The sequence below is a fragment of the Eupeodes corollae genome, chromosome 1 (assembly GCF_945859685.1).
Source record: "Eupeodes corollae chromosome 1, idEupCoro1.1, whole genome shotgun sequence".
Lineage (NCBI taxonomy): Eukaryota > Metazoa > Arthropoda > Insecta > Diptera > Syrphidae > Eupeodes > Eupeodes corollae.
The window spans coordinates 259,348,043-259,374,922 of NC_079147.1; the positions used below are offsets into that span (position 1 = coordinate 259,348,043).

General features: G+C 31.7%; 2 protein-coding genes across 2 annotated transcripts; both read left to right on the top strand.

Moving 5' to 3' along the window:
- Positions 1–60: 60 nt before the first annotated feature.
- On the top strand, positions 61–25,904 carry LOC129950087 (uncharacterized). Its single transcript, XM_056061892.1, has 13 exons — positions 61–423; positions 483–855; positions 915–1,160; positions 2,340–2,602; positions 2,671–3,043; positions 3,103–3,348; positions 12,271–12,599; positions 12,672–13,038; positions 13,110–13,301; positions 18,193–18,329; positions 24,717–25,028; positions 25,094–25,466; positions 25,521–25,904. The coding sequence occupies exons 1-13, from the start codon at positions 125–127 to the stop codon at positions 25,734–25,736; spliced, it is 3,726 nt and encodes a 1,241-aa protein (XP_055917867.1). The 5' UTR covers positions 61–124; the 3' UTR covers positions 25,737–25,904.
- On the top strand, positions 2,183–3,393 carry LOC129940147 (alpha-tocopherol transfer protein-like). Its single transcript, XM_056048400.1, has 3 exons — positions 2,183–2,602; positions 2,671–3,043; positions 3,103–3,393. Exons 1-3 carry the CDS (start codon positions 2,307–2,309, stop codon positions 3,355–3,357), a joined length of 924 nt encoding a protein of 307 aa, XP_055904375.1. The 5' UTR covers positions 2,183–2,306; the 3' UTR covers positions 3,358–3,393.
- Positions 25,905–26,880: the final 976 nt, after the last annotated feature.

Sequence of the window (26,880 nt, forward strand, 5' to 3'; positions counted from 1 at the left end):
ATTAAAAGTTTAGAAAAAGTAAATAAGCACCTCTAACAACGCAGAAGTTACATATTATCAGTCCTTAACCTATTATTGTAAAAACTGTTCGGTTTACAGGTCTTTCTAAGTAGTTTAATATAAAATGGTTAATATCCGAAAAATCTGTCCCGAATTAGCAATAAAAGCCCGAATTGAACTTAACGAAGTTGAAAAAAGAATCCCTGAAGATATTGCAGTACTTCGTGAATGGATTTTGAAGCAACCTCATTTGAAAACCCGAACAGAAGATCAAATTTTAGTGACTTTTCTTCGGGGTTGTAAATACAGTTTGGAAAAGGCAAAACAAAAAATTGACTATTTCTACACCTTCAGAAGTATTTCACCTGAATTATTTCTGAATAGTAAAATAACTGCGAAATCAATGAAACTCACAAGACTTGGGTATTTTGAATTAAAACAAATACCAAATATTGAACATTTAAAAAAATACTTTTTCACAGACCTCTTCTTCCATTGCCAAAACCATTAAGAGCTGATGGACCGTGTATTATTTTTTCACGCTTTGTTGGAACCGATCACACTGAGTTTTCATTTCTTGATCATTTTAAAAATCAAATAAGAATTTTCAATATTCTTGCGTTGGAAAATGATAATTCTGTTATTGCTGGAGTTGTCAATGTTGTTGACATGTCAAACGCTACATTGGATTGGCTTGTCAGATTTGATCCTGTGTTGGGTAAGAAACTAGCTGTTTTTTGTGAGAAAGCTATGCCGTTTCGAGTATTGGGATTTCATTTTATAAATATTCCAACGGAAGCGTTAACATTTTTGAAAATACTTCATTATCTTATGCCAAGGAAAATCAAAGAAAGGGTAAGAAAAATATGTAATTATCAAAGGCAAAGTCGAAAATACATAAATTGAATTTACAGATGATGCTTCATTCCTCCAATGAGAGTCTTTTTAAGCAAGTACCCGAGGAATATCTACCGGAAGAATATGGAGGAAATAATGGACGTATGAGTGATTGCATTGAAACCTGGGAGAAACTTATGATCAAGTACAAAACTTATTTCGAAGAGGACGATCAGTACAAAACGAATGAAGAATTACGAATTGGTACGAAAGTTAATTCGGAATCCTTATTTGGGTTGGATGGATCGTTTCGGAAATTAGAAGTCGATTGAATGAATTGGAAGCATAATTAAATGTTTTAAATAAAATACGTTTATTTTTATTTGAGCTGAAGTAAATTGGCAATTTATTGAACTTACTAGAAAGATTATTTTATATTTTGTATAATTTCATAGTAGGCGATGTGTGTGTTGTTTCACCAAGGAATCATTCACAATCGGGAAAGTAGAAAAGATTTTAGAATCATAAGGCTTACTTTTTTTTGATCTGTAAGTCAGTCAGACAGAAACATTTCTAAGGCTATTCTTGGGGTGCAGAATCTTAAAAAGCAATTGTGATAAAGAGTTAAAATTTAGTCAAAAGTTAGTTTTTAAGTATTTATCTTAGTTCGTTCTGAAATAAGAGTTTATTCTTTTGAAAAACATGTTTGCACAAACCACCGATGCTCATTTGATCAAGTGGTTTCCCAATTTTACTGTTGAGTGATCCTTGGAAAAGAATTCTATATATTACGCTAGTGGAATTCTCTGTGTCAAAGGTGTAGAAAGAAATCCTGTACTTAACAGTGCGTGCGAAATTGGGCTCAAGAGTAAACTTATGGGCATACGTAACAATACGAGTATTACTGTTGAATTATTTAAGGGCGAAATACAACTGGCTGTTTCGCTAAGGCATTGTTTATAAAAATAACTATAAAACTATGATAGACATGAGATCTTGCGGCGCGCGGTGCTTAAGACAAGCAAATGTCTCGCAAAGAAATCGATCTCCTATCATTTTTAGAGATCTCTTTTCAATTATATTTAAATTTTAAAGCCGCTTTTCAGGAATGTAAAAAAGGTTTGCTGCAATAATATATTCAAAACTCAGCTTTTTGGTATATTTTTTGGTTGTATATCTAAATTAGACGTCAACTGCTCAACGTTTAGTTAATTTATTTACAATTAAAATCAACAAGAATTTCTAGCTCCACGTTTTCACGCTTTAAACACTTTTAATACTTATTTTGTCGTGTTATCCATTCCTGGTTCATTATATCGTTATAATGGGTATTTCGGTAAAACTTTTGCTTGATTTGATATTTGTGTTTTTTGTTGCTATTATTTCAGTCAGTAGTAAGCCTTAGACGAAATTAGTTTTTACTTCGCTTTTAAAAATCCACGTTAACATTTTTAACTGAAAAAAAAAACATGAATATAAGACAAATTAGTCCTGAACTAAAGTTAAAAGCTCAAAATGAATTAAACGAAGTGGAAAATCGTATTCCAGAAGATATTTCCCGAATTCGTGATTGGATTGAAAAACAACCTCATCTCAATGCCAGAACTGACGATCAATTTTTGTTGTCATTTCTTCGAGGTTGTAAGTTCAGTTTGGAAAAGACCAAATCGAAAATAGACCTTTATTACACCATTAAGACTCTCTCACCACAGCTCTTTCTAAACAAGCAAATTGACTCTAAGGCTATGAGATTGGTCAAGCTTGGGTAAAATACAAATACTCGTTTACATCAATGTTTAAAATTCTTATTTCAGTTTTCTTTCTGTATTTTAGACCATTTCTTCCACTTCTCGAACCTTTGGGGACTGATGGATCTCGTTTACACATCATTCGTTATTCCCACATCGATTTTGATGAATTTAGCGTTGAAGAGATATTTAAGATACATCTTCAAGTGCTCGATATTCAATTGTTCGAAGATGATAATATTTGTATTGGAGGTTATACAATTGTAGTTGACATGTCATCATTGTCATTGAGTACAATTCTCAAATTTGATTTTGTAATAATTAATAAAATGGCAATATTTTGCGAAAAAGCAGCTCCATTGCGTATAAAAGGTGTGCATTTGGTCAATATGTGTAAAGAAGCTGCGTATATTGTCAATGCTGTTAAGAATTTCATGCCAAAAAGTATTAAAAATCGGGTATTTTAAGAATCACATTGAAATCACAAACGATTTTATTATTTTTTCCTATTTTTAAGTTTATGATTCATTCGTCCATGGAGAGTGTTTATGAGCACATTCCCAAAAAATATCTACCTACAGACTATGGAGGCGAAAACGGGAGTTTGGAAAATACGATATTACACTGGGAAAAAGTATTTCTTCGTTATAAGGATTTTTTCGAAGAAGATGTGAAATATGGAGTGAATGAAAAATTGAGGATTGGGGAAAAACGAAGCAATGAATCCATTTTTGGATTAGAAGGATCATTTAGAAAACTTGAGGTGGATTAGTTGAAAATGAGACGTTGAAATAAAGTTTTACCTATTCCACTCAAAAAAAAATTGTTTGGCTTTTTTAAAAAAAATTGTAAATGCGTGAATATTTTGAACTTTATTGAGTTTTTAAGAATTTTTGCAACCAAGATTAAAACATTTTTAATTTGTTTTCCAAGATTTAATATAAAAAAAAGGGTCCAAAAAAATGTTCAATCTAAAAATAACACCAGATGACCTTATTATTTTTTGTTTTTCAATATTATCCTGGAAATAATATAATTTTTTGTTGGTAAAATGTTTGGGTTGCTACTTATATAAATTTTGTAGTACCCGTGGCGTGATGGTTAATGTGTAGGACTATCGTGCCAAAAGTCTTTGTTTGAATCCCTGCTGTGTTATCTTAAGTTTTTTCACGGGTACTTTCACTTACAAGAATGGACAAATCACCTCCATCCCGGACAACATTACTCGCACACAGGAATGGTTAAGAGTTGTAAGTCACTACGCCTTAGTTCTCAATGGACTTAATTTACAATATTAAGGATGTTTTAAAGATGTGTCTTTTTTTAGAAAATATTTAAACGCATTTAATTTATATGTTCAAGGATTTAGGATTATTATAGTGATAAGGGTTTGCCACTATGTTTTAAAAATCGTTTCGGGTAAGTATCTCACGTGGCTGGTTCGAATAAAAATAGTCCAGCGGTGTTTAATCGTGAAATCCCGAAGGCTAACTTACAGGCCCTTTCACAACCCGAGATAATGCGCTCATAAAATTGTCTTTTATTAACTTCCCATAGGAAGTTATTGTAATGGGTCCGATTTGTCAAATTGAACATTTTGACATTTCTCGACGTTTCAAGGTCCCTAGAGCCGAAATAAAAGATTTTTAGAAAAATGTCTGTGCGTGCCTATGTACGTACGTCCGTACGTTTGCGACGTTTTTTCGTGGTCCATAGCTCAAGAGCCAGAAGAGATATGGACTTCAATTAAATGTTGTTATATCGATAATAAGGCAGAAAGATCCAGGAAGGGCTCTTAAGAAAATTGCGAGAAAAATTTTGAGAAAAATTGAATTGACAGTTAAAAAAAAATAAAAACCTTAACGAACAAATTAATAAAAGTTGGTAAAAATGTATTTTCGACGCAAATATCTTTTTTCAAAACTTTGAGTTATTGGCTTTAAACTACTTTTATCTATTTAAAAATATTGTTGTAAACATTCAGTTAAATTTTGAAAAAAATCGAATTGACAGTTTTTTTACAAAAAATAAAAAACTAACAAGAAAACAATATTAAATCTTGGTAAAAATTTACTTTCGACTCAAATAACTTTTCAAAAATTAAAAATATTTTTTTAAATCTTTAAACACAAAATCTTTTCATACAAAACAAAATCTACAAGAAATATTACGCAAATCTGGTAAAAATTGATGTTCGTTTCTTAATATCTCTCAAATTAATTTCATTCATTCAATTTGTAAAAATCCAAGAAATGCTATTTAAATTGGTAAATATTTGTTTTCGACTAAAAATGTATTTAACAAAACTAGATTTTCAAACTAAACAATTTCTTTATATGAAAAATATTGTTGGTAATTTTAAAATGTTTAAGAATAATTGAACTAACAACTTTTTTTAACTCAACACAAAAACCTACAAACTTTTAAGCAATGATGGGATTTTAAGTTATCAGTGTGGGTCGCATCACAGCCTCTTTTTGGTAATAAATTTGTGTGATTTAAAACAGTTGTTCAGAATTCTATTCATTACGAACGAAAACATTATTGGTGTAAAAAGATATTTGAAATTAACTTAAATTTCAAAAACAACCCAATTGGCTGTTTTCGTGTATTTTGGTGATATTATCTGTAAAGCTTAATATATTTTAAGTCGATATCTTTGAATGTTTAATAAGGACGATTTACACACAGACATCTCTTTAAAAACCCTTTTGATTTATATTCAAATTATGATGCAACATTGCAAAATTTGAAACTTTGCAATTTGACAAATCGGACCGACTACAATAGCTTTCAACCGGAAGTTATTTGCAGTGTTTAAAAAATATGAGAATTCATCAAAAATTATATTTTTAACTCCTCCAAATCAAAAATTTTGTTCATGACTATTTTTTTTTATTTAGAATAATTTTTTTAACATGTTCTAAAATGGTAAAAAAAAAAAAGTTCAAAAAGTAAAAAGCTACTTAACATCATTTTACCTCACATTTTCGACTTTAACAGGTTAAATTTTAGTTTCATTACTTTTTGATTTTTCTCAAAGGTCCCATAGGCGATTTGGTTTTAATAAAAAAAGGACCCCCCAATGTAAGTTTTTAAAGACCCTAATGTAACTTAGAATTATTGGTTTCACCCAGGACTTGAAAATTTAAATTTTATATGACAAGTACCCTTTTTTTTTTGTGAAATACTGTTTTTCAATAATCTTCTAAATATTCTTCAAATTTGGTTGAAGTTTTAGAATGTTTGGAGTATACAAATATTGATCAAAATTGGTAGAGTTGTTTTGGAATATAAAAAAATCAAAAATTCTAAGAATTATTAAGTGACTTTTGATATCTTAAGGCGCTTAAAAATATGCTTTAACTTAAAAAAAAACTAAAACATCTTGTTTAGCAGATCTCTAAAGTATACGTTGAAAAAAGTAATCGCAAGTTCTCAAATCTAGCAATATTATCATACTTATCTCTATTTCCGTATTTTCGTAAAGGTATGTATGAACATATGTTAATATGTTTTGACTTTCAATCGGTACCTACCACTTCAATTCATTTTTTATAAAATTCATATTATCAGTATAGTTGGTGAGGGTTGATAATTGACTTTCTTCAACTTATGTAGGTATTCTTTAAACATTAGTATTTTAGTCGTGACAAAATAATAAACAAAAAAGTTTATTCTATTCGATTTGTTTCTAATTTATTATTTTCATTTTTGAAACTAAAAGTTGTCACGAGTTTTAAGTGCCCCAAAACAAAGGTTAGCTATAAATGTTATACTTTTCATAAACATTAAAAAAAAGCAATATTTTTAACCTCGTATTGAAATGTGGCCCATTTTATCTGAGTTATCAAAATTAAAGAAGTTGATGATTGAGAACAGGAAAATGTTTTCTTAAAAAAAGATCTGATATTTAAAAGAGTTTAAAACCATTCTTCTTCTCAAACAGTTTCGATGAATTGTGTAATATAAACAACAAATATGAAAGTTCGATTGTTTTATTACCAATATTTCAAATATGGTATTGATGTTAGCCAAAACAAACAAATGTACAAACAAACATACATACGTGATTGTTTTATAAATTGGTTTATTTAAAGAACTTTTTTTTGTTATTTTACTTAGCGTGTGTTTATGATAACAGTTCAAATAAAATAATTCTACGTCATTGAGCATTAGAAAAATTTATTTAAACATTTGTGTTTTTGATATTGACACGAATTTTGACTTTTGGGAAATATTTGTATACTCTTAGTTTCCAAGCTAGTATATTTAATACCAAACTGCTTTGCATTGAAGTGAACTTATGAATTATATAAAAATATGGACTTGCATTGAGATCATACAGGAGACGATAATGTGAAAAAGAAGCTGGGATGAGGACCAATCTAATGATTTTAAATAGTGCCCTTTAAAATTTGTAATAAATATTTTTTGTCGTTTAAGAGATTTCAATAAAAATGCAATCAAAAATGAAATTCAATCATGTCGAAATATTTTTGACTTTTATTTGTGTAACTCCAAAAACACTTGCAATGAGACCTTCTATAAAATTTTACTAAATGTTATTAACAAAGAGATGAAATAAGTTTGGAGTCCATATTTGTATTTGTTCTTGAGATATTTGAGTCGAAAATTAATTTTTAATGAACTTTACTATTTATTTAGATCCAAATAATAACAACAGTGTTTTACATAGGATAAAAGTAAAAATCTTTTTTGTTCGAAGATAATCGAGTCGAAAATTAGTTTTCCGATTTTCAGCATTTTTTTTATTTAAAAAAAAACGCCTTTCGTTTTTTTTGGAAATCTTACCACGTATCAACTGTTGTATTCATGGAAATATAAGCTTATTCTTAATTTCAAATCAGTTTCTTAACTTAACATATTAAGTTATTGTAATCAATCCACTTTGTCAAATTGAAAATTTTGGCATTTTTGATTAAATGCAGAAAGGACTGTCAAAAAATTCGAGTGGGTCGATAACCCAAAATATCTCACGAACCAACAACGCTAGTTACTTCAATTAAATTTTATATTATATATTGTGTAGTTATACCAAACAATTATACTTTTGGAAACAAAATTCAATCATCTAACGGTTTTCTTATAAACCAAAAAAAACTGGAAAAAAAATAATTGTCGCCTCTTATATTTTACGAACAAAAATTAACTTTATCACCAGAATAACTTTATGCAACGAAAAATAACGTTTTTGATATCTAATGAAATTTTGAGAAAAATCAAATTTACAGTTTTTTATACAAAATAAAAAACTTTTAAAAAAATACTTAAAGTTGGTAAAGATTTTCTACTCAAATATCGTTTTAAAAATTTGAGATATTGGCTTTAAAATAGTTTTATCTCAGAGAAAATATTGTTTAAGACATTGAATACATTTTTTTATAAAAACCCAACAATCAGTTATTTAATAAAAATTAAAATCTACAAAAAATAGAACCTACTCAAAATTGTTCAAAATGACGTATAAGAAATAAAAACTTTGAAAAAATGCTACAAAAATTGGTAAAAATTGTTTAACGACTACAAATCTCGTTAACAAAAATAGATGTTGAAATCAAACTATTTCATCATAAGTAAAATATTGTGGGTAGTTTTTAAGATCAATTTCAATGAGTTTTTTTTAACAAAACACGAAAACCTACAATCAAAAATTTATCGTATCGCATCGCAGCCTCTTTTTTGTATAATATTCGTGCTGAAAATTTGTTTTTCAGTTTTGATTGATAAAAACAAATAAAATGAAAAAAAAATTAAAACTTAGTGTACTATTAGATGCAACTTCTTTTTATTTTAGAGTTGTTGCTTAGGTTTTTGAAGTAAAAGGAACCACGACTGTTGAATTAAAAACAACTAGTTTTAAAACATATGTTCCAATTGTAGACATGTACATTCAAGAGGACACAAGCGTCCACAGGTTCTTCGCAAAACCTACCTCTGTCTATCAACTCCTATTCTAACCTTCCCGCCGTGAACCCCAGTGGAAAGTTGTTGGGGGCAGCAAACGAGGAGAGGTGTTTCCAATAAGGCACCTCTCCTTATCCAGATGGCAGCAGACGAATTCTCGAGATAGAATCAACGGTGGCGTCTACAGTTCCAGTGAACACCTTAGCGGAAGTTCTAAACTGCGGCAAGGCAGATATTACCGCCACCCAAGAAGTGCGATGGGATGGACCGGGCAAACGCAAACTAAAAGACTGCGATATATACTAACGCGACTGCTACCGGGAATAAAGACAGCGTCTATTTGGGTGTGGATTTGTTGTTGGAACTAGACTCAGGCAACAAGTCTTGAGTTTCAACAGTGTGAGCGAGCACATAACTACAATCACTACACAAATTCTCCAACATAAGCCTAATATGCGCGCATTCCCCAACAGAGGAGAAAGATGAAGACACCATAGACATATTCTTCGAGCTCTTGGACAAGACATATGAGCAGTGCCCTGGCTATGACATTAAAATGGTCTTAAAAGATTTTAATGCCAAGCTAGGAAGAGAAGACATCTTTGGTGGCATAATCGGGAGATACTGCACGACACCACCTCCGACAACGGATTCAGGCTGATCGATTTCGCTGCAGGGTGAGACGTTCTGGTATAGCTATAGTATGCAGTTCAGTCATCTCAATATCTACAAGGGGACATTGCTTTGCAACCATCAGAAATGCCGCCTCTGAAATCTAGGATTCACACGACCACCACAGCGAATACCCTGGTTTCACGACAAATGCCGGCAAGCGCATGCACAGGAGGACCAGAGCTGCTCGCGAGCTCTACGAGCAGAAGAGGAGAGAGGAACACCGGCTTCTTAGATGGAAAAAAAGAGAGCATGAGAAGCGCGCGGTCGAGGAGATAGAGGGATATCACAACAGGAATGAGGTTCCTAAATTTAAAAAAAAAAGGTAAAAAAAAACCTCCCAGGGGTACCAGCCACGAACCCATGCCTGTAAAGGAACATCGTAGTCGAACCGCAGTCGATGCTGAGAATATGAAAAGACCACTTCTCCAAATTATATAACGGCGATGACGAACCGAATTCTGTAAGGGAGAAAGAACCACTCAACCTAGGCGACGCAGATCAAAAATTCCGCCTACCCGACATTGACGAAGTGAAGATAGCTATATCTAAACTTGAGTCAAACAAAGCTGCTGGAGCTGACGGCATCGCTGCCGAACTATTCAAAGCAGCAGGCGATGACTTGTTAGGGAGCATGCACCAACTCATCTGCAAAATATGGTCGGAAGAAAGCATGCCCGATGAGTGGAATCTCAGCATAGTCTGCCCGATACATAAGAAAGGAGACCCTTTAAACTGCGCCAACTACAGAGGCATCAGTCTCATTAACATTGCGTACAAGATCCTCTCTCTCCGTATTATGTGAACGTCTGAAGCCATTCGTCAACAACCTGATTGGTCCTTATCAGTGTGGCTTCAGACCAGCAAAGTCCACTATCGACCAAATAATCAGGCTACGGTAGATCTTGGAAAAAACCCAGGAGCTTCAAATCGATACCCACCATCTTTTTATCGATTTTAAAGCCGCGTATGACAGCATCTATAGGGAAGAGCTCTACAGAGCAATGTCTAGTTTTGGCATCCCTGTCAAACTTATCCGTTTGTGCAGAATGACGATAGAGAATGCACGCTGCTCTATCAAGGTCGGAAAAGATCTTACCGATTCATTTGATGTCAAAAAAGGTTTTAGACAAGGCGATGCACTGTCATGCGACTTCTTCAACATCGTTCTGGAAAGAATTGTGCAAAAATCAACCGTCAACACTAGAGGCACAATCTTCCAAAGATCCATCCAATTACTCGGATACGCTGATGATATTGACATAATTGGAAGATCAAAGCGTGATGTCAGTGGAGCGTTTTTGAGCATTGCGACGGAAGCGAAGAAGATGGGTTTAGTGGTCAATGAGGGCAAGACCAAGTATATGCTGTCATCAAAAAAGGACACTGAACGACGACGTCTTGGACAAAACGTCACCATGGACAGATATAACTTTGAGGTAGTTAAGGACTTTGTCTACCTAGGCACCGCTATTAATGCAGACAACGACACCAGCGCTGAAATCAAACGAAGAATAACTCTTGCAAATCGCTGCTTCTTTGGACTTATGCCCAATTTCATAAACAACTTTTAAACATTTAACAGGATTTTTAACTGTAAAATGGGATACTTTGGTTTCACCAAGCGTTTTTAAAGTAAACAAGCTTTTAAACACCTTTTAAAACTAAATGCCCATTTTTGGCTCACTAAATTTTAAAAGTGTCATTAAAAAATGAATATGACAGATTGACGGCTGATGTTTTGTTTTGTAAAATTTTTATTCTCAATATTTGGAGATACAGAATGAATAGGTAAACAAATTCAATTCACTTCTATTATATTTAGAATATCATTTTTATGATTTTAATTATTAATTAGAATATTAGATTGGTCATCTTCATCTGACGAAGAAGAAGAACATATAGTTATTCGCCGTTCAAGAGTATTCCACGTTCACAAGAATTCATTTTCAGACTATGATGATATTGACTTGTTTTTTTTATTTTGAAGTAGTTTATACTGTTGTATTTTGCGATTCTTGTCATTTATTTCAACATATAATGCTCTCCCTTTTTTTCTCACACAATTCAGTTAATAGAAAGAAAAAAGGAGTTTTATTTTTACAGGGTTGTGAAGAGGACTCTATTTTAACAAAAATATCCCTGAAATTTCCCATTTTAAGCTTGGTGAAACTGACAAAATTTAAAGGCCTGATAAAATTTAAAAAACTTTTAGATAAAAGTGCTTTAAGGGTTTCTTTATGAAATCGGGCATTAGAAGGCAATTGAGAAGTAAAGTCCTCTCTCAAGCATCTAAAATCACCATCTATAAGGCACTCATCATCTCGGTTCTCATTTATGGCGTTGAGGCCTGGACCCTGTCAAAGAAAGATGAGAGCGTCTTAGGATGCTTCGAGAGAAAAATTCTTTGGGTGATTTTTGGGCCCGTACGGGTAGATGGAGAATGGAGCAGAAGATATAACGACGAACTGTACGGGTACAGCGACACTGACCTAGTTAGCAGAATTAAAGTCCAACGGCTTAAATGGCTCATGTAGAGCGAATAGACATCATCGCTCCAGGCCGGAAGGTCTTCGAATCCAATCCCGAGGGACGGCGCAGCAGAGGAAGACCGCGACTCAGATGGGTGAACCTCAACCAACCTGGGGTGTGAATATGGAGACAGCTAGCTAGGGACCGAGCTGGCTGGAGACGCATGTTGGTTGAGGCCCAGGTCCATCCCGGACTGTAGCGCCACCTTAAGTAAATACCTAAGTAAGTAAGTAAATTTAAAAACAATTTATGTAAAATTTGTAAAATTGGGTGGATACCACCCCTCCTAAGTGTATAACCCACGCCGTAAGGTAAACAACCATAGACTTTGACTGCCATTATGATTAAATAATTTCATTATTCATTTGAATACAATACAATTTATATCTACCTCTTATGAGAAATTGGGTTGATACCACGCCGCCAAAATCAACAATTAAGTCTTCTTTCTTTGTACCAAAAAGCCTTAATTTGTGAAGGATTTTTTAAAAAGGACAAATTCGTTTTCAATTTACTTGATTTTGATTGAAATTTGTATTTAAATTTGTATTCTTGCAGAGAAGACTTTGTAAAAATGACCTCCAAAGTTCGTTCATTAAGTGAAGATCTCCAACACATAGCAACCTCTGAACTGAACGAAAGTGAGGATAGAAAAAATGAAGAAGAAATTAAGTCAATTCAACAATTTGTAGCTAGATTACCAGGAAATTCGAAATACCAGATTTCTGATCAATTTACATTGAGTTTTCTTCGATCATGTAAATTTAATAATTCCCTCATTAAGAAAAAACTTCCAAATTTTATGACAATGCGTAAGGTTTGTCCTGATATATTTGCCAGTAGAATGGTAAATGAGGAATTGATTGAAATCTTAAAGAACGGGTAAGAAATGCTGAAAAAAGTATTTTGTGAATTTAACTTTACTATAATTTATTGTTTTGTGTTTCTTTTAAGGGTACATCTTCCGCTTCCAATCCCACTGGAATCAAATTCATCTCTTATACAAATTTCAAAATATAGCAACTTAAATGAATTTAGTCCTTACGAAGGCCTTAGACTGCTCTTTATGATGCTGGAATTAAGATTTCTCGAAGATGATCACAGTTCTGTAGCAGGTTTTACATTCATCGAAGATTATCAACATTTATCATTTAGTCATATGGTAGCTATGAATATTGGAGTTCTAAAAAAAATTATGGGCTACATAAGATCTGGTATGCCATATCGAGTCAAAGGAATTCACATAATAAATGCACCATGGTTTATCAATGGTCTAAGTGGTCTATTTCGGGATAGTCTACCTTTGAAAATGAAGAAAAGGGTAAATGTTTTTTTTTTTGTAATAGAACTAAATAATTTAACATTTACCATTTCGAACAATTTGTTTTTCAGTTTTTTATTCATAAGACTCTTGATGATCTGTACACTCATGTACCCCAAAAATACCTGCCTACAGAATATGGAGGAGAAATTGGTTCAACTGATGATATAATTAAGCTTTGGGAGACCAAACTACTAAAGTATAAAGATTACTTTCAAAATGATTTAAAATATGGTATTGAACCGGAAACCTGTGAGCAAGATGTTTAAATAAAATCGAAATTGGCACACGACGACGACGCCAGCCGGCCCCTTTCGGAGAATAGGTTATAGTAGAACAGTTATTTTTTAAGTTTTATGCTTAAAAGAATGAAGTATTAATATTTTGTTTATAATGTTTAGACAATTAGGCCGAGTTATCGTTAAGCTTAAAAATGTTTTGAATTTGAAGTTTATTTTTGATAAAATGTTTTTACATTGCAAAAAATAAGAGTTAAGTTAATTTATTTAGCAACAAATTATTGTAGCCGCCAAATAGTCAAATGTAGTAACTCAAATTAAAGGATCATTCAATTTTGGAGTTATAATGTAATCTTAAATTAAACACACATAACGATAAATTTATGAAGAAATTTAGTTTTTATTTTAAAGAATCATATCATGAAAATTTTAATCTTTAAAAGATTCCCAGAATGAGAAACTGGTCTTTTGTTAGGCCATGCAAAAAAATGTAAAGTTGTTAAATCCAAAGATCTTTGGCATTATGCTCTTGTTTTGTTATTTGTGTAGTTATTACATGAGGTCAAATTTACAAAATTTTGAAGAGTTATTCAGGTAGTAAAAGATTCATGATGAATAGCCAAATCTTAATGAACAAAAATGTCAACATAGTTTGACATTCTCAACTGCCAAACCATAAAAAACAACAATCAAAATATCTCATGCAGCGTAGAACAACAATATATTTAAACATTTCAAATAACAGCTGAGTTTGACAGGCTTAAATGGCAGAGCAACGAACAACTAAAACTATGAAATAAATGAAGATATACTAAGTAAGAGCTACCTTCCAAGCTTCCTAGTGATCTATGTGTAAAAGATCAGAGCAACATTAAAAATTAGAAATGAATACATTTGTTTTATTAATTGCATTAAACAAATAAAAGATCAAGAAGATCAATTAATATATGATATGTAAAGGGTGAATTTTTAGCTATTATCTTTTTTTTTATTATATTTTATTAATTGCATTAAACAAATATGTAAATATGTAAAGGGTGATTTTTAGCTATTATCTTTTTGGCAACACTGGTTTTAACAGCTGACGCACGTTTCGTGTTTTGTTTCACTTTCAAACATCTTCAATTTGGTCTATAATTTAACCATGAATCGTCTTTGAAACGAACAACGCTTGCAATATTGCTTATTGAATGTTATTATAAAAATGCGTGCTCTGTTAAGAAAATTCGCGCGCATTTTACCGAAAAATTGTGTTCAGCGACGAATCTCATTTTTGGCTCAATGGGTACGTAAATAAGCAGAATTTTCGATTTTGGAGTGAATATCAGCCAGAAGCATTGCAAGAGCTACCAATGCATCCAGAAAAAGTCACAGTTTGGTATGGTTTATGGGCTGGTGGCATCATTGGACCGTACTTTTTCAAAGATGGTGCGAATCGTAACGTAACTGTGAATGATGAGCGCTATCGTGAGATGATATCCAACTTTTTATTGCTGAAAATACAAGAGCTTCACTTGCATGACCTGTGGATTCAACAAGAATGTGTCACATAACAACATTTGAACATTTTATTTCAGGTTCGGGACCGGTCAATTGGCCACATAGATTGTGCGATTTAAAGCCTTAAGACTATTTTTTGTGCAAATGTCTACACAGACAAGCCTGCTTCAATTGACGCATTGCATGACAACATTGAATCATTTATTCGTGAGATATCTACTAGGCGAAATGTTGGAAATAGTATGCCATTTGAGGCGCAGTCAAGGTCAAAATTTGCATGAAAAAATATTAAATTATGGTTTATTTCAAGCAACTTGCCAGGCTCAATCTGCATTTTAAGATCTCACATTTTTGTTTTCCATACGAATTACTTTCATCTGACACAAATGTTTGTAGCCAAAAAATACAAGACTTATGGAATTTTTTATTACTGGTCACCCATTTTGCGGGCTCAGAATTATAGTGTTGAAATTTTACATCTGTCAAACTAAATTATCTGGCTTTAAGAGGAGATTATGGTTTACATAATCGTCTAACTATGCAAGCAATTGGCAAAATTGTGAAGAATTTGGATTGATTACAGATATTGTAAAGCTTGTGCATCATCTTTTCGCTGGTACCAATGAAAATATTTCTGCTGTAAGTGAAAGTGTTGCCGAAGACCCATAATATGTCGATTTCTTTTCGTTCTCAAGAATTAGTAATGTATTACGGCACATTATGGCTTATTTTACATTTTGATCCATACCTACATAATCCATATAAAGTTCAGCACACACAACAACTAAAGCCAGCTGACCATTCAGAACAGGGCCGGATTGCGGAGGCCGCCACAAACGGATAGCCCCCACAATAGAAACTTCGGAATGCTACAAACGTGAGTGACAAATGCAAGGGGATTCAGGCTCTTATTTTAGAGAAAAATCATTTATCGGCGTTAGTACCTTGTTGTGGTCATTCTCTGAATTTAGTGCGAAAGACAGCTGCTAACTCTTTTACACGTTTTTCACATCCACCGAATTCTGATTGAAAAATTATCGGAGGAGAAAAGCGGCCAGTTTCTAGTCTTAAAAAAGCTCAGGACACTCGTTGGCCTTGTCGAACTGAAGCTACGTAAGCCTTAGTTAACAACAATTCGGAATTCGAAGAAGCTTTAAGCAGCATATCTTCCAATTAAGAGCAAAAAGACATCGTGAGGAATGAAGCAACGCACCTTCTACAGAAGATGAATGGTCTCAAAACCGCTTTGTTTGCAACATTTTTTAACGATATCTTGGAGCGATTCAACGCTACACAAAAGATGTTGAAAGACCCGAAAATGATTCTAGAATCGTCAATGCGTGCACTAGAATCATTGAAATCATTCGTGGAATCCAAACGAAACGATTTTGATAAATACGAGGAAGCATCCAAAAAAATATCCCATACTAATGAATATGTACAATCACGCACCCGAACCAGGACGAGAAATGTGAGGTTGAATCCGCTCAATTACGGGAAAGCACAAAATGCTAATCTGTCACTCAAGGAAAAATACAAAGCATCCGCCTTCACCCCAGTGATTGACCAGCTATCCGATTCTCTTACTGAAAGATAGCATGCCTATGAAAGTGTACGTTCGAGATTCGGATTCCTGAATCACGTCAAGAAGATGGTTGCTAAAAATTTGCACGCTGCAGCAGAGGCATTGGTGAAGTGTATGGAACAGATCAATCGCCGGAACTATTTTACTACCAAATTCTTGAAATCAAAATTTCAGAGCTACATTCTCAAGCCTCGAATTTGCATTGAGAATGTATTTAGTTTCGATGGTAACAAATTGCACTGGATAGCGCTCATTTTCAAAAATGAAAATTATAAAAATAAGCTTCGAACCACGATGGATCAAAATACAATCGTCTATCAAACCTTTCTCTCCTGAGCATTGAAAGTGATTTACTCCGAGAACTGGATTCCAACGAAATTATCAACGATTTTTTGGCGAAAAAAGCTCTAAAAATTACGTTCGTATTTTTTCCGTTTTTATTTATATGTGTGTGTTCAATACTTGGTTTTACAATAAATTAATTATTGAAAATCTCGAGTGGAAAAAATGGTTTACTATATTTTGAAAATAATTTTGGGCGAGGGGGCCTCCGCTCCTTTATTGCCCCGAGGCCTCTGGACCTCTAAATCCGTCTCTGATTCACAACGTCGTAGATACGTCGACGAGTGGGTGCTTGAAATGAGGTGAAGGACGGCATTTTTCGAACAAAAATTTCTTCAGCGATGAAGCACATTTCTCAATCGGTGGGTATGTTAATAATCAAAATTGTCGTATTCGGGGTTCTCAGAATCCTCAAATAATTGAAGAGAGGCCATAACATCCACAAAAAGTCACTGTTTGGTGCAATTTTTGGTCCGGATTGTGATTAGACCTTACTTCTTCGAATGCGACGATGGAACGACTGTCAACGTCAATTCGGAGCGGTATGGTCATATAATAACCGACTTTTCTTTGCCAGCTTTTGAAGAATATAGCTTGGAGAAAGATAGTGCCACATGCGCCACAACTCCAGTGAATATGGCGTTATTGCAAGAGACATTTCCGCATAATTTGTCGTCGTGGCAATATCAACTGACCACCAAGATCATGCGATTTGACACCTCTAGGCTATTTGTGGGCCTTCGCGAAAGACCGTATTCATGCAGACAAACCTTTAACAATTAAGCACTTAAGAACCAATACACGTCAAGTTATGGCTGAGATACCGCCAAATTACTGTCAAAAAGTGGTCGAAAAATACCTCACATAAAAACTTTATAATAAAAAATAAGTATCATGAACATTGTTTATGTGTTTTATTTACATTTACTTTTTTAAGCCCAAAATGGATAACCCTGTATAATTTCTGCAGGTTTTTAAAGTATAACAGCAGTAAAGTAATATTTTTTTTCATTTTAAGTATAAAGTTGTCCTTAAAGTAGGCTTTAATTTCTGGACTGTTACTTTAAAAGTTCAATTAAAGTTTTTGTAGTGATCTTTTACCAAAAAATATGCTTTGAAAATATAAACTTTAACCAACTCTAATCTCATTTAAAGCTTTAAATCCATTAAGAACGAATAAACCAGTTTGTGTATCTGTATCTTTATACTTCTGTATATTTTACGTCAGAAAAGAATGCGCTTAAAAAAAAGAAAAACAATCTTTCTCAAACAATAATACAAAATACAAGCTAGTTAGTCAGTCTCGAGTCAAGCATCGTTAACAGCTGACTGATTTGATTTGATCGCCATATTCGCACCGCGTGGTATTTTCTCTTTAACCCAGTTATACTACTTGAAGATAAAAAAGGGTTATTTTAATTAGTTACCTGTTTTTCTATATACAAAAAGTTAGATACGTAGATATTTTAATGAGTGATCTTTAGTTAAATTGCAACATCACAAGATCATCTTCTTAGAACGCACCATCCCAAGAGGTATTCAAAAAGATTCGGTATCGAAGTGAAATTATTGAAAAATGAAGGCTTATTGAATTTTTATTGTTTTTGTTTTGATTTTTATGATTTGTGAGTTTTTATTTTCCATCTTAATTCTCAGACGTTTATTTGTGCTGCCTTTTTTTGTATATTTTTCTCTTTTATTAAATTTCTTCTATTCTGCCTTTTATTTACAATACTTTGTATTCTTTTCGAGTTTCTTTTGAATTTCGCAAATTTGATTCGCTTTGAGTGATATCGTTTGAGTTATCTTTGTATTGCAATAGTGCTTCAATTTTTACTTTTTAATTATTCCATTAAAACAATATCAAAGTAAACAAGATTAAAGTGCATTTGTTTTTTTTTTTCTGTGTGCAATTTTTATCAGTTTTTCAAATAGAGTTTATTGAGAAATATACAATTATGTTCTAAAAATCAAAGAAATTATGACAGTTTCCGTGTTAGTTCTACGAATACAGCACGCCCCTCGCATATTATACCTTACCGGAAGTTTAACATTGAATTTTCGAAGCGATTAAAGTGATTAGGGGTTATAATTTAACAAAAAAGTAATTGATTACAAATTAAATTGTACTTTTTTTGATAAGTAGTGGTCAATTACTGTCGCAGCGTAACACCCACTAAATGAAACTAAAAAATATAGTCACCTTGAGCTTAAGTTTAATCAAATACAAACGAATAGAGAACTGATAAGATCACTTCTTTTGTTTTGCTAGAATGATTGACTTGTATTTATTTGCGGCTATATTAGATTATTTATTCAATACCCTCAGAATTAAATTGTGAACTTTTAAAAAGATGATAATAGTTTGTTGGCTTATTATTTTTTTAAATGCTTTAACATTTAACACACAAATTTTGATTCAGACGCTGTTTTGACTGCCTTCAATAAATATGAAGTGGTTTTTTGACCTTTATTAAAGCCATATTAAAGTTTTCAATGGGTATCTTTGGACAGTATTCGACATGAAAGATATTTTTCCTAATGGATTTTCCTAAAAGTTTGTGGATTAACATTTGCATGTATTTTAAGCCTGGTCGTTAATAAATATTTTATTAAGATCTTGAATAAGATAAATATAATGTTTTTAATTAAGCCCTTTAAGTACACACAAAAGATTCTTATTAATAAAAAATCTAAAAACAGAACTGCAAAGAAGCAAAACTTTATTATATCGTTTAAAGTAATTAGACGAGCTTTTATGAAGCATTTATAATAAAATAAGGTTGTTTAATACAAAGTAATTAAAATGCAAAATACTAATATTACAATTAATAGCAATAAAGATTGCTGCTGGTTGCTTTTTTTTTTGTTTCCATGCCAAATGATTTGGAGTATTTTTTGTAAAAATAAAAAATATTAAAAATATGATGAATTCAGTTGAATTAATAAGTTTTCGACAAAACTCAAATAAATAAGTATTCGAAAAATCGACATTTGGAACTAGTGTTGGAGTATGAACAGTCTTGTATGATATGTAAGTGGTCTCTGTGATGGACAATGTAGGAGAAACTTCTTGTAAAACTTTTACATAATTGTCCATGATCCAGTCTGATTCCTCCAAGGTAATAGTCTGTTCCTTTAATGCTGTGAAATATTAGGTTAAGTAAAGGCAGTTATGAAATTCTGTAATTAAAAAAAAAAAAAAGAGGCTGGAATGCCACTTACATTGACAACTCCCTATCCGTACCTGCCTGTCAATTTGTCTAAAACTTTAACAAAAACAATTATGTTAATATCTTTTTTCTGTTCTCCGAATCCTTGAGTCATCAGTTTCTTATCAGTTTTTTTGTTCTTTTTGTAAGTTTTCGTGTTTTGTTAAACAAGTTGTGAGTTGGTTTTTTCAAAAAAATTAACTTCAAATTAACAACTATATTTTGCATATGAAGAAACTGTTTGTTTGCGAGATTTTTGTCAAGACCCAATTTTAACCAATTTTAGAAGCAATTCTTGAAAATTTATATTTCTTATATAAAAAAATACAGATTCGTTTCTTTTTTAATAAAATACAGCACAGAATAAAATCATTTTGAAGTCAATAACTTTACCAAATCACGAGGCATCGAGAATCGAATATCAAGCTTCACCAATTTTGAGTACTGTTTTTTTTTTTTTTTTAAATCTGACTGTTTTATTTTTATAAAAATGGTACTGAATTTTCTATAAAATTAAATCAGTTTGAAGCCAATATTTTTATTTTTTTTTAAAATGATATTTGTGCCGAAATTCAATTTTTGACAAGTTTTAATGTTTTTTTCCTAAAAAAAACTTTCAACTCCATCTTTTCCAAAATTTTATTGAATGTTGATAACTATATTTTTTATAAGACACAATTAATTTGAAGCCAATATCTTTAATTTTTTAAAAAAAATTTAAAGTCGATAATTAATTTTTACCAACTTTTTTTAAATTTTATTTAGGTTTTTATTTTTGTTTAAAAAACTGTCAAAAACTTAATCCTTCTTCATTTTAGAGATAATAATTTTTCGTTCGTGAAATTTTCGAACTGACAACTGTTTTTTTTCACCTTTTTTGATTTATAAAAATAACCGGTAATTGATTTTTTTCAAAATTAAATTAGTTTGGTCGGTAACGTTATTGGTAATATATTTTGGGATATCCATTATTTTTTTGAAAGTCCCTTCTTCATGTTTCTGCGTTATTATCTCCACTGGTTCTTGAGATATGAACTACGAAAAAACTTACTGAACGTGCGGACGTACGAACTTACTAACGTAACACACGCAGATATCTCTAAAAACCCTTTATTAAGATTTTAGGACCCTTAAAACACCGGGAAATGTCAACATTTTGAATGAAAAAAAACCTACGAAAGTTCTTTTAAGCATTTTTATTTAGATTCTAGAGATTTTGAAATGTTAATAAATTTCAAAATAATTAAATTCAATAACCGACTAATAAAAACGCATGACAAGATCGTAATTGTTTTGGGTTATAATTGCATTTATTATTATAAAAACTTAAATAATTTAAATTTGAAGATTTGTTTGTCACCAGCAAATAAATTTTATTAAAAAAATTAAAACATTATGTGTGCCTAATCCTATGCATAATTTTAACATCATTAATCAGTTTACAAAAGTTGCCCGAAAATGGAACTTTTTTCCGAAACGCAGCTGTATTTTTAAATATTTAAAGTTGTATTAGTTTTAAGTTATTAATAAATAACTTTGCAATAAGTATTTCATATTCTCTCAATTTATTTATCTTTTATTAAAAACACGACAAACCAACAACATGCATTAATCATACATCAAACTTTCTTGTTAGTCTTCATTTAACAAAATTATAACTATCACATCAGATTTTGAAATATATTGAAAATAAATATATAAAATTATGTTGAAAACGCTTGTTTTTACTTTGAGTAGAGATAAGATAGAAATTAGGATTCACAGGCCCTGATTAATAGGGGGACTGCAGCCTCGGGCCCGCGACACAACGTACGTAAAGTTGAATTTTTCACTACCCTCCCGTGTGCAAAATTCAACTTTACGCGAATAACGCGTATCTAAAAATGAATGTTCGTTTTTTAAGTTTACTTTCCCTGCGTTGGACATTCATTGAATATAGTTGGCAAATGTAGTGTGAATGATAATATTCAATCCGGGAATTTGTTTAATCTTTTACAAACATTGTTCAATTTTTTGAGTTCATCTACACATAGATGGAATGTATATTTCAAAAAGAAAGTGGAAAAGTTACGAGTTTGTCCATAACTCGATGGTCGAAAAGAGCAGATGCCGTGAATGCTCTAGTGAATAATTTTGCTTGTATTTTTAATGCGTTACATGCTTAGCCGATGATCAAAATCGAAAACTTGAAAAAGCCTCTATGTTGGTATTCTGGAAAGAGATTTTAAATAGATTTGACGCCACCAATTCATATTTGCAAAAAGTGGAACTAGATTTAAACGTAGCTAAAAACATGATGTTGTCTTTGGTTGAATATTTAAAAAATACACGAGATAATTTTTACAAATTGAAATAGAATCGGAAGCCTTGAGCAAATAAGTTAATCAGGAATGTCTGATTTCAATAAAAGAAATATTACAAAAATATTAAACTACGGAAAAAAAGAAACGCTCAATGGATCTGATAAGTTTAGAATTGGCACTTTTTTTGTAATAATATAGATAATTTGCTCACATAAATGCACAAGAGGGATGTTGAAGCTTACACTTAAATCACTGATATCTTCGGTTTTTTTGCAATATTTTAAGTATGATTGAAAATGAAGTAAAAATAAAAGCTAACAATGTAGTCGAAATTTATCATTAGGATTTAGAAATTGAATTAGATTACGAACTAGAGCAGCTCGTTCAAATGACGAAATTACATCCACAAAAGTTTCCTTTTTAAAATACGATTGACGTTTTTCCAAATGTTTATATAGCCCTTAGAATATTCGTAACAATACATATAGCTAATTGTGAAGCAGAAAAATCTTTCTCAGTCCTTAAAAGAATACAAAATATGTACCGATCTTAAATGTTTAATGAAAGATTACCATCTTTAACTCGTTTAGCAATCGAATCCGAATTAGTTTTAATGATTTCATTCAAGATTTTGTAAAAATGTAATTGAAAAAAAAATGTTGTTTAATAATTATTATTGATAATGTATAATATGTACTTACTCATTCAATCTAATACATCCTAACTACTACATAATTTGTTACTTTTAATTTTTAGAGTTTTGAATAATCAAAAAGAAATGGTCTGATGGTTTTAAGTTAATTCATTTTGGATTATTTACAAATTGGGTTATGAGGGTTTAACGCTTTCGGGCTTACGATTTTTTATTTGCGATTGCAAAATGAACACATTTAATTTTTCAAAAACGTTAAAAAGAGCCCTTGATGAATAATTAGCCCCGGATATCAAAAATTCTTAATCTTATCGAGGGTTGAAGCACTTGGGGGATAGCTTCTTTGATTTTCGATGTGTCAACTCCTCACCGCATCGTCTCTGAGAGCGTGGACTCCAAGCGCCCCGGGTTATTGGGTTGGCTCGCTTGGGGTTAAGGACGCTCTGGGTTATGAGGGTTGGCTTGATTGGGTTTTATATCTATTTAGGGGGCCTAAAATTTGAAATAGCCCCCATTTTCTTTAATCCGGGCCTGAGGATTCAGCACCAATTATCATTAACACATATTTTTTCAAAGCGTTAGATTCAATTGTTTCTCAAAACTTCATATAAAAACAAATGTAGACTTATAAGTCATTTCTTAACTAATGAAAACATCCGAGATCAGAGAAATTAAAAAGATTTAAACTGTATCTAAGGATTTGTACTTTTTTTTGTATTTTGCTTTAGCCTTAAAAATAAAGTATTGATTTTATTTAAACCTTTGTTAGGGGCAATACTTCAAAGTCTTGTTATGATAGAAACTTATAAACAAAACAAAACAAACATGGAGTTTTCTTTGTGGTTTTAGAATTATCTTCGTTCTATGTATTTAGCTTATTGACTGCACAAAGTTCATGCCATAAGGCCGATTATGTTGAACATAAAATAGATGAACTGCTCTGTGGTAATTCCTACCTTATAAACCACAAATTATTACTAAATCGCTTTGGACTAATCAAATTTTAACCAAAAGGTCGATTTTTCCAAACCATTTAAACTTACCGTACGAGCAATTAGAGAAAAAATAATTGTTCCCTCTATAGATAATTCAATACAAAATTTTAATACTGAATATTAATGATCGAATTATTATATTCAAAGATCAAATCCATTTTGGTCAAGAAAAATTAAAAAATTAATCTATTGAACTTAAACTTTTCATACTAGTGAGGGCATATTTAACGTCATATTGTGATAGAATGTTTGACTTTCTCAGGATAGTTATTAACAAAAGCTTCTCCTATACAGGGTTGTAATTATCATGGTTAAGCTGCACATGCACAGCAAAGGCAGTGTAATCTTTCATGAAATGAAGGGAAAAATAGCAACAATGTCATTTTATTGTTTTTGCGATATAATGACATCTTGTATATTATATGTAATTATCAAATGAAACTAATAAGCAAAAGTAAACTTCACAACTGGTATTCCTTAATCCTTGAAGTCTTTTAGTAAATCATAATTTATTAATTGCATTCTTCTTCTGCCACGATACCTGTTGTCATTTTTCACCTTGACACTTTAAATATTATTTTATATTTTGTTGGTTTCTGTTTCCATTTTCAATTTCTGAATCTTATAACCTATTCCATCTGTTTGATGTCTTCTATTAGTTTAAGAAAGAGAAATTTCTTCCTCATAATTCTCTGAAGTTTTAGAATTAGTCAAGTGTTTTTCCACTTCAGCTCAACATATTTAACTTGGTATTCACACTTTTTTCGAAATTCTAGTAATATAATCACTATCAAGCAGTATGATGTAATCGGAACTATTAAGATATAAGCCTGTTTTCATATATTTGTAGGTTTTTGAAAATGGTTAAAATCCGTCCACTGAATCCGGCCTTACAAAAAATAGCCATCACAGAACTCAACGAAGATCCAGACAATATTTCCGAAGAAATTGCCTCCATTCGCCAATGGATCACGGAACAGCCCAAACTTGGGAAGTACCAACTATCAGATCAATTTATTTTGAGTTTTTTAAGAGCGTGTAAATATAAACATGAAACCGTACACAGAAAACTACCAAACTACTTAACCATGAGATTGTATTGCCCGGAAGTGTTGGCCAATCGAAGAGTTGATGATGATATGATGGACTTAGTAAGGACGGGGTAATATCAAACAGCTTTTATTATTTTATTGTCAAAAAAAATTCTGATTTATGTTTGACTTACAGTTTCCATCTACCCCTATCGATGGTACTCGATAGCGATCTTTCACGTATTCATCTATCACAACATGGTAAAATCGATCTCAAAAATCACACTATCTATCAGGGTGTTAAGCTTTTGTACATGATTTTGGAAATCAACCTTCTGGAAGACGATAATACAGCAGTGGCAGGATTTACTTGCATTGAGGATTTGACAGGTGTTTCATTTGGTTACGTGCTCTCTATGAACCTTATGGTACTCAAAAAGATGTTGGACTTTGTCAGATGTGGCTTGCCACATCGAATAAAAGGCATACATTTTGTAAATGCACCTTGGTATGCAAACGGAATCTTCAATTTTGTTCGAGCGCTGTTACCTGCTAAGCTAAAAAATCGGGTAAGATTTCTTATACTTTCCAAAACGTCTTTGTTAATTATTTGTTACTTTCAGCTTTTCGTACATAGTAAAATTGAGGATTTGTATGAACATGTGCCACAAAAACTTCTGCCAGCCGAGTATGGAGGTGAAAATGAAACTTTCGATGATGTGATAAAATTTTGGGAAAAGAAAATGCTACAATATCGGGAATACTTTGAGCATGAGCTACAATTTGGAACTGGTATGGAGCATGAATGTAGACCATTAGAACACAGCAAGAGCCAATAAGTCACAAATTTTGTTTATTACTTAATTTCCTAAAGTTGTACTTATATTTATTTAAAAAAGTAAATTATAAGATTATTAATTATGGACATTTTATAAGAAGTAGTCATTAAAGAAATGGTTTTCCTTAAACTTTAATAAAAAAAATGTTGTTATGTTTTAAAAATTACAGTTGCTTAGATTATATCAAAACTTGTTTGTTTTATCTTTTCATAAAAAAGTGTTATAATACTTTTGGAAGGCACAGAAGCTTTTTTAAATAAACTTCACCCATAGGAAGATGATAATAATTGGTCAATTTTCTAAGCGTTCTTAAATTAAAGTGATTTAAAACATTAATATATTTTTAACAGGCAGTATTTTACCATGTACAAAAATGTTAAGTGTTATGTTTGAGATAGATAACACAAGTCAAAAAAAATTTGCATTTTTTACGATAGATAAAGCTATAGAAAATGACAAAAAAAAGAACAACAGGATTTTAAAATATGAGGTTTAAGATTTAAACAGAACAAGAATTAGGGGATTATTTTTTTAATTTTCGTAGAAATTCACTTGAATTCAAAAGTTATCGTATTGCGTTAATGGTTAAGGCCACCTTAATATATTTGTATTTTACGGCTTTAACCTTTGTTGTTAAAAGTACCACTTTTAACTTTAAACTGGACCAAGAACATAATATGAATCGGAAATCCAAAGCTATTCCAATCGATCAGCACGATTACACCAACTTTTTACCAATGAACGATTCAGGGGGGGGTCATATAAGCCATAGAGCTTATATACAGTTAAGTTGTACAAGCAAAGATTTCATGTGATCACTTGTAAATAGTTTAACGATATTCACCAAAAATCGGTTTCCTTTCAAAAACAACTAAAATCTTTGTTTTCACATCATTTAGAGTTTTGAAAAACTTTAGTAATTTAAATTATTTTTATTAAGGAAAGAGCAAATATTCAGATTCTTAAGAAGATAGCTTGAATAAGAGATCGCCAATTTGATATTAAGTTGCCTTTTGATTCCTGAAACTCGTCTTCAATTCCAACTCATTTTTTTTGACACGCATAAAAATGGATTTTCTATTAGGTACGAAAACTTTTAAGATCTTCTACTTCTACTACTACTTTTGAAGTGAATTGGTTTAAG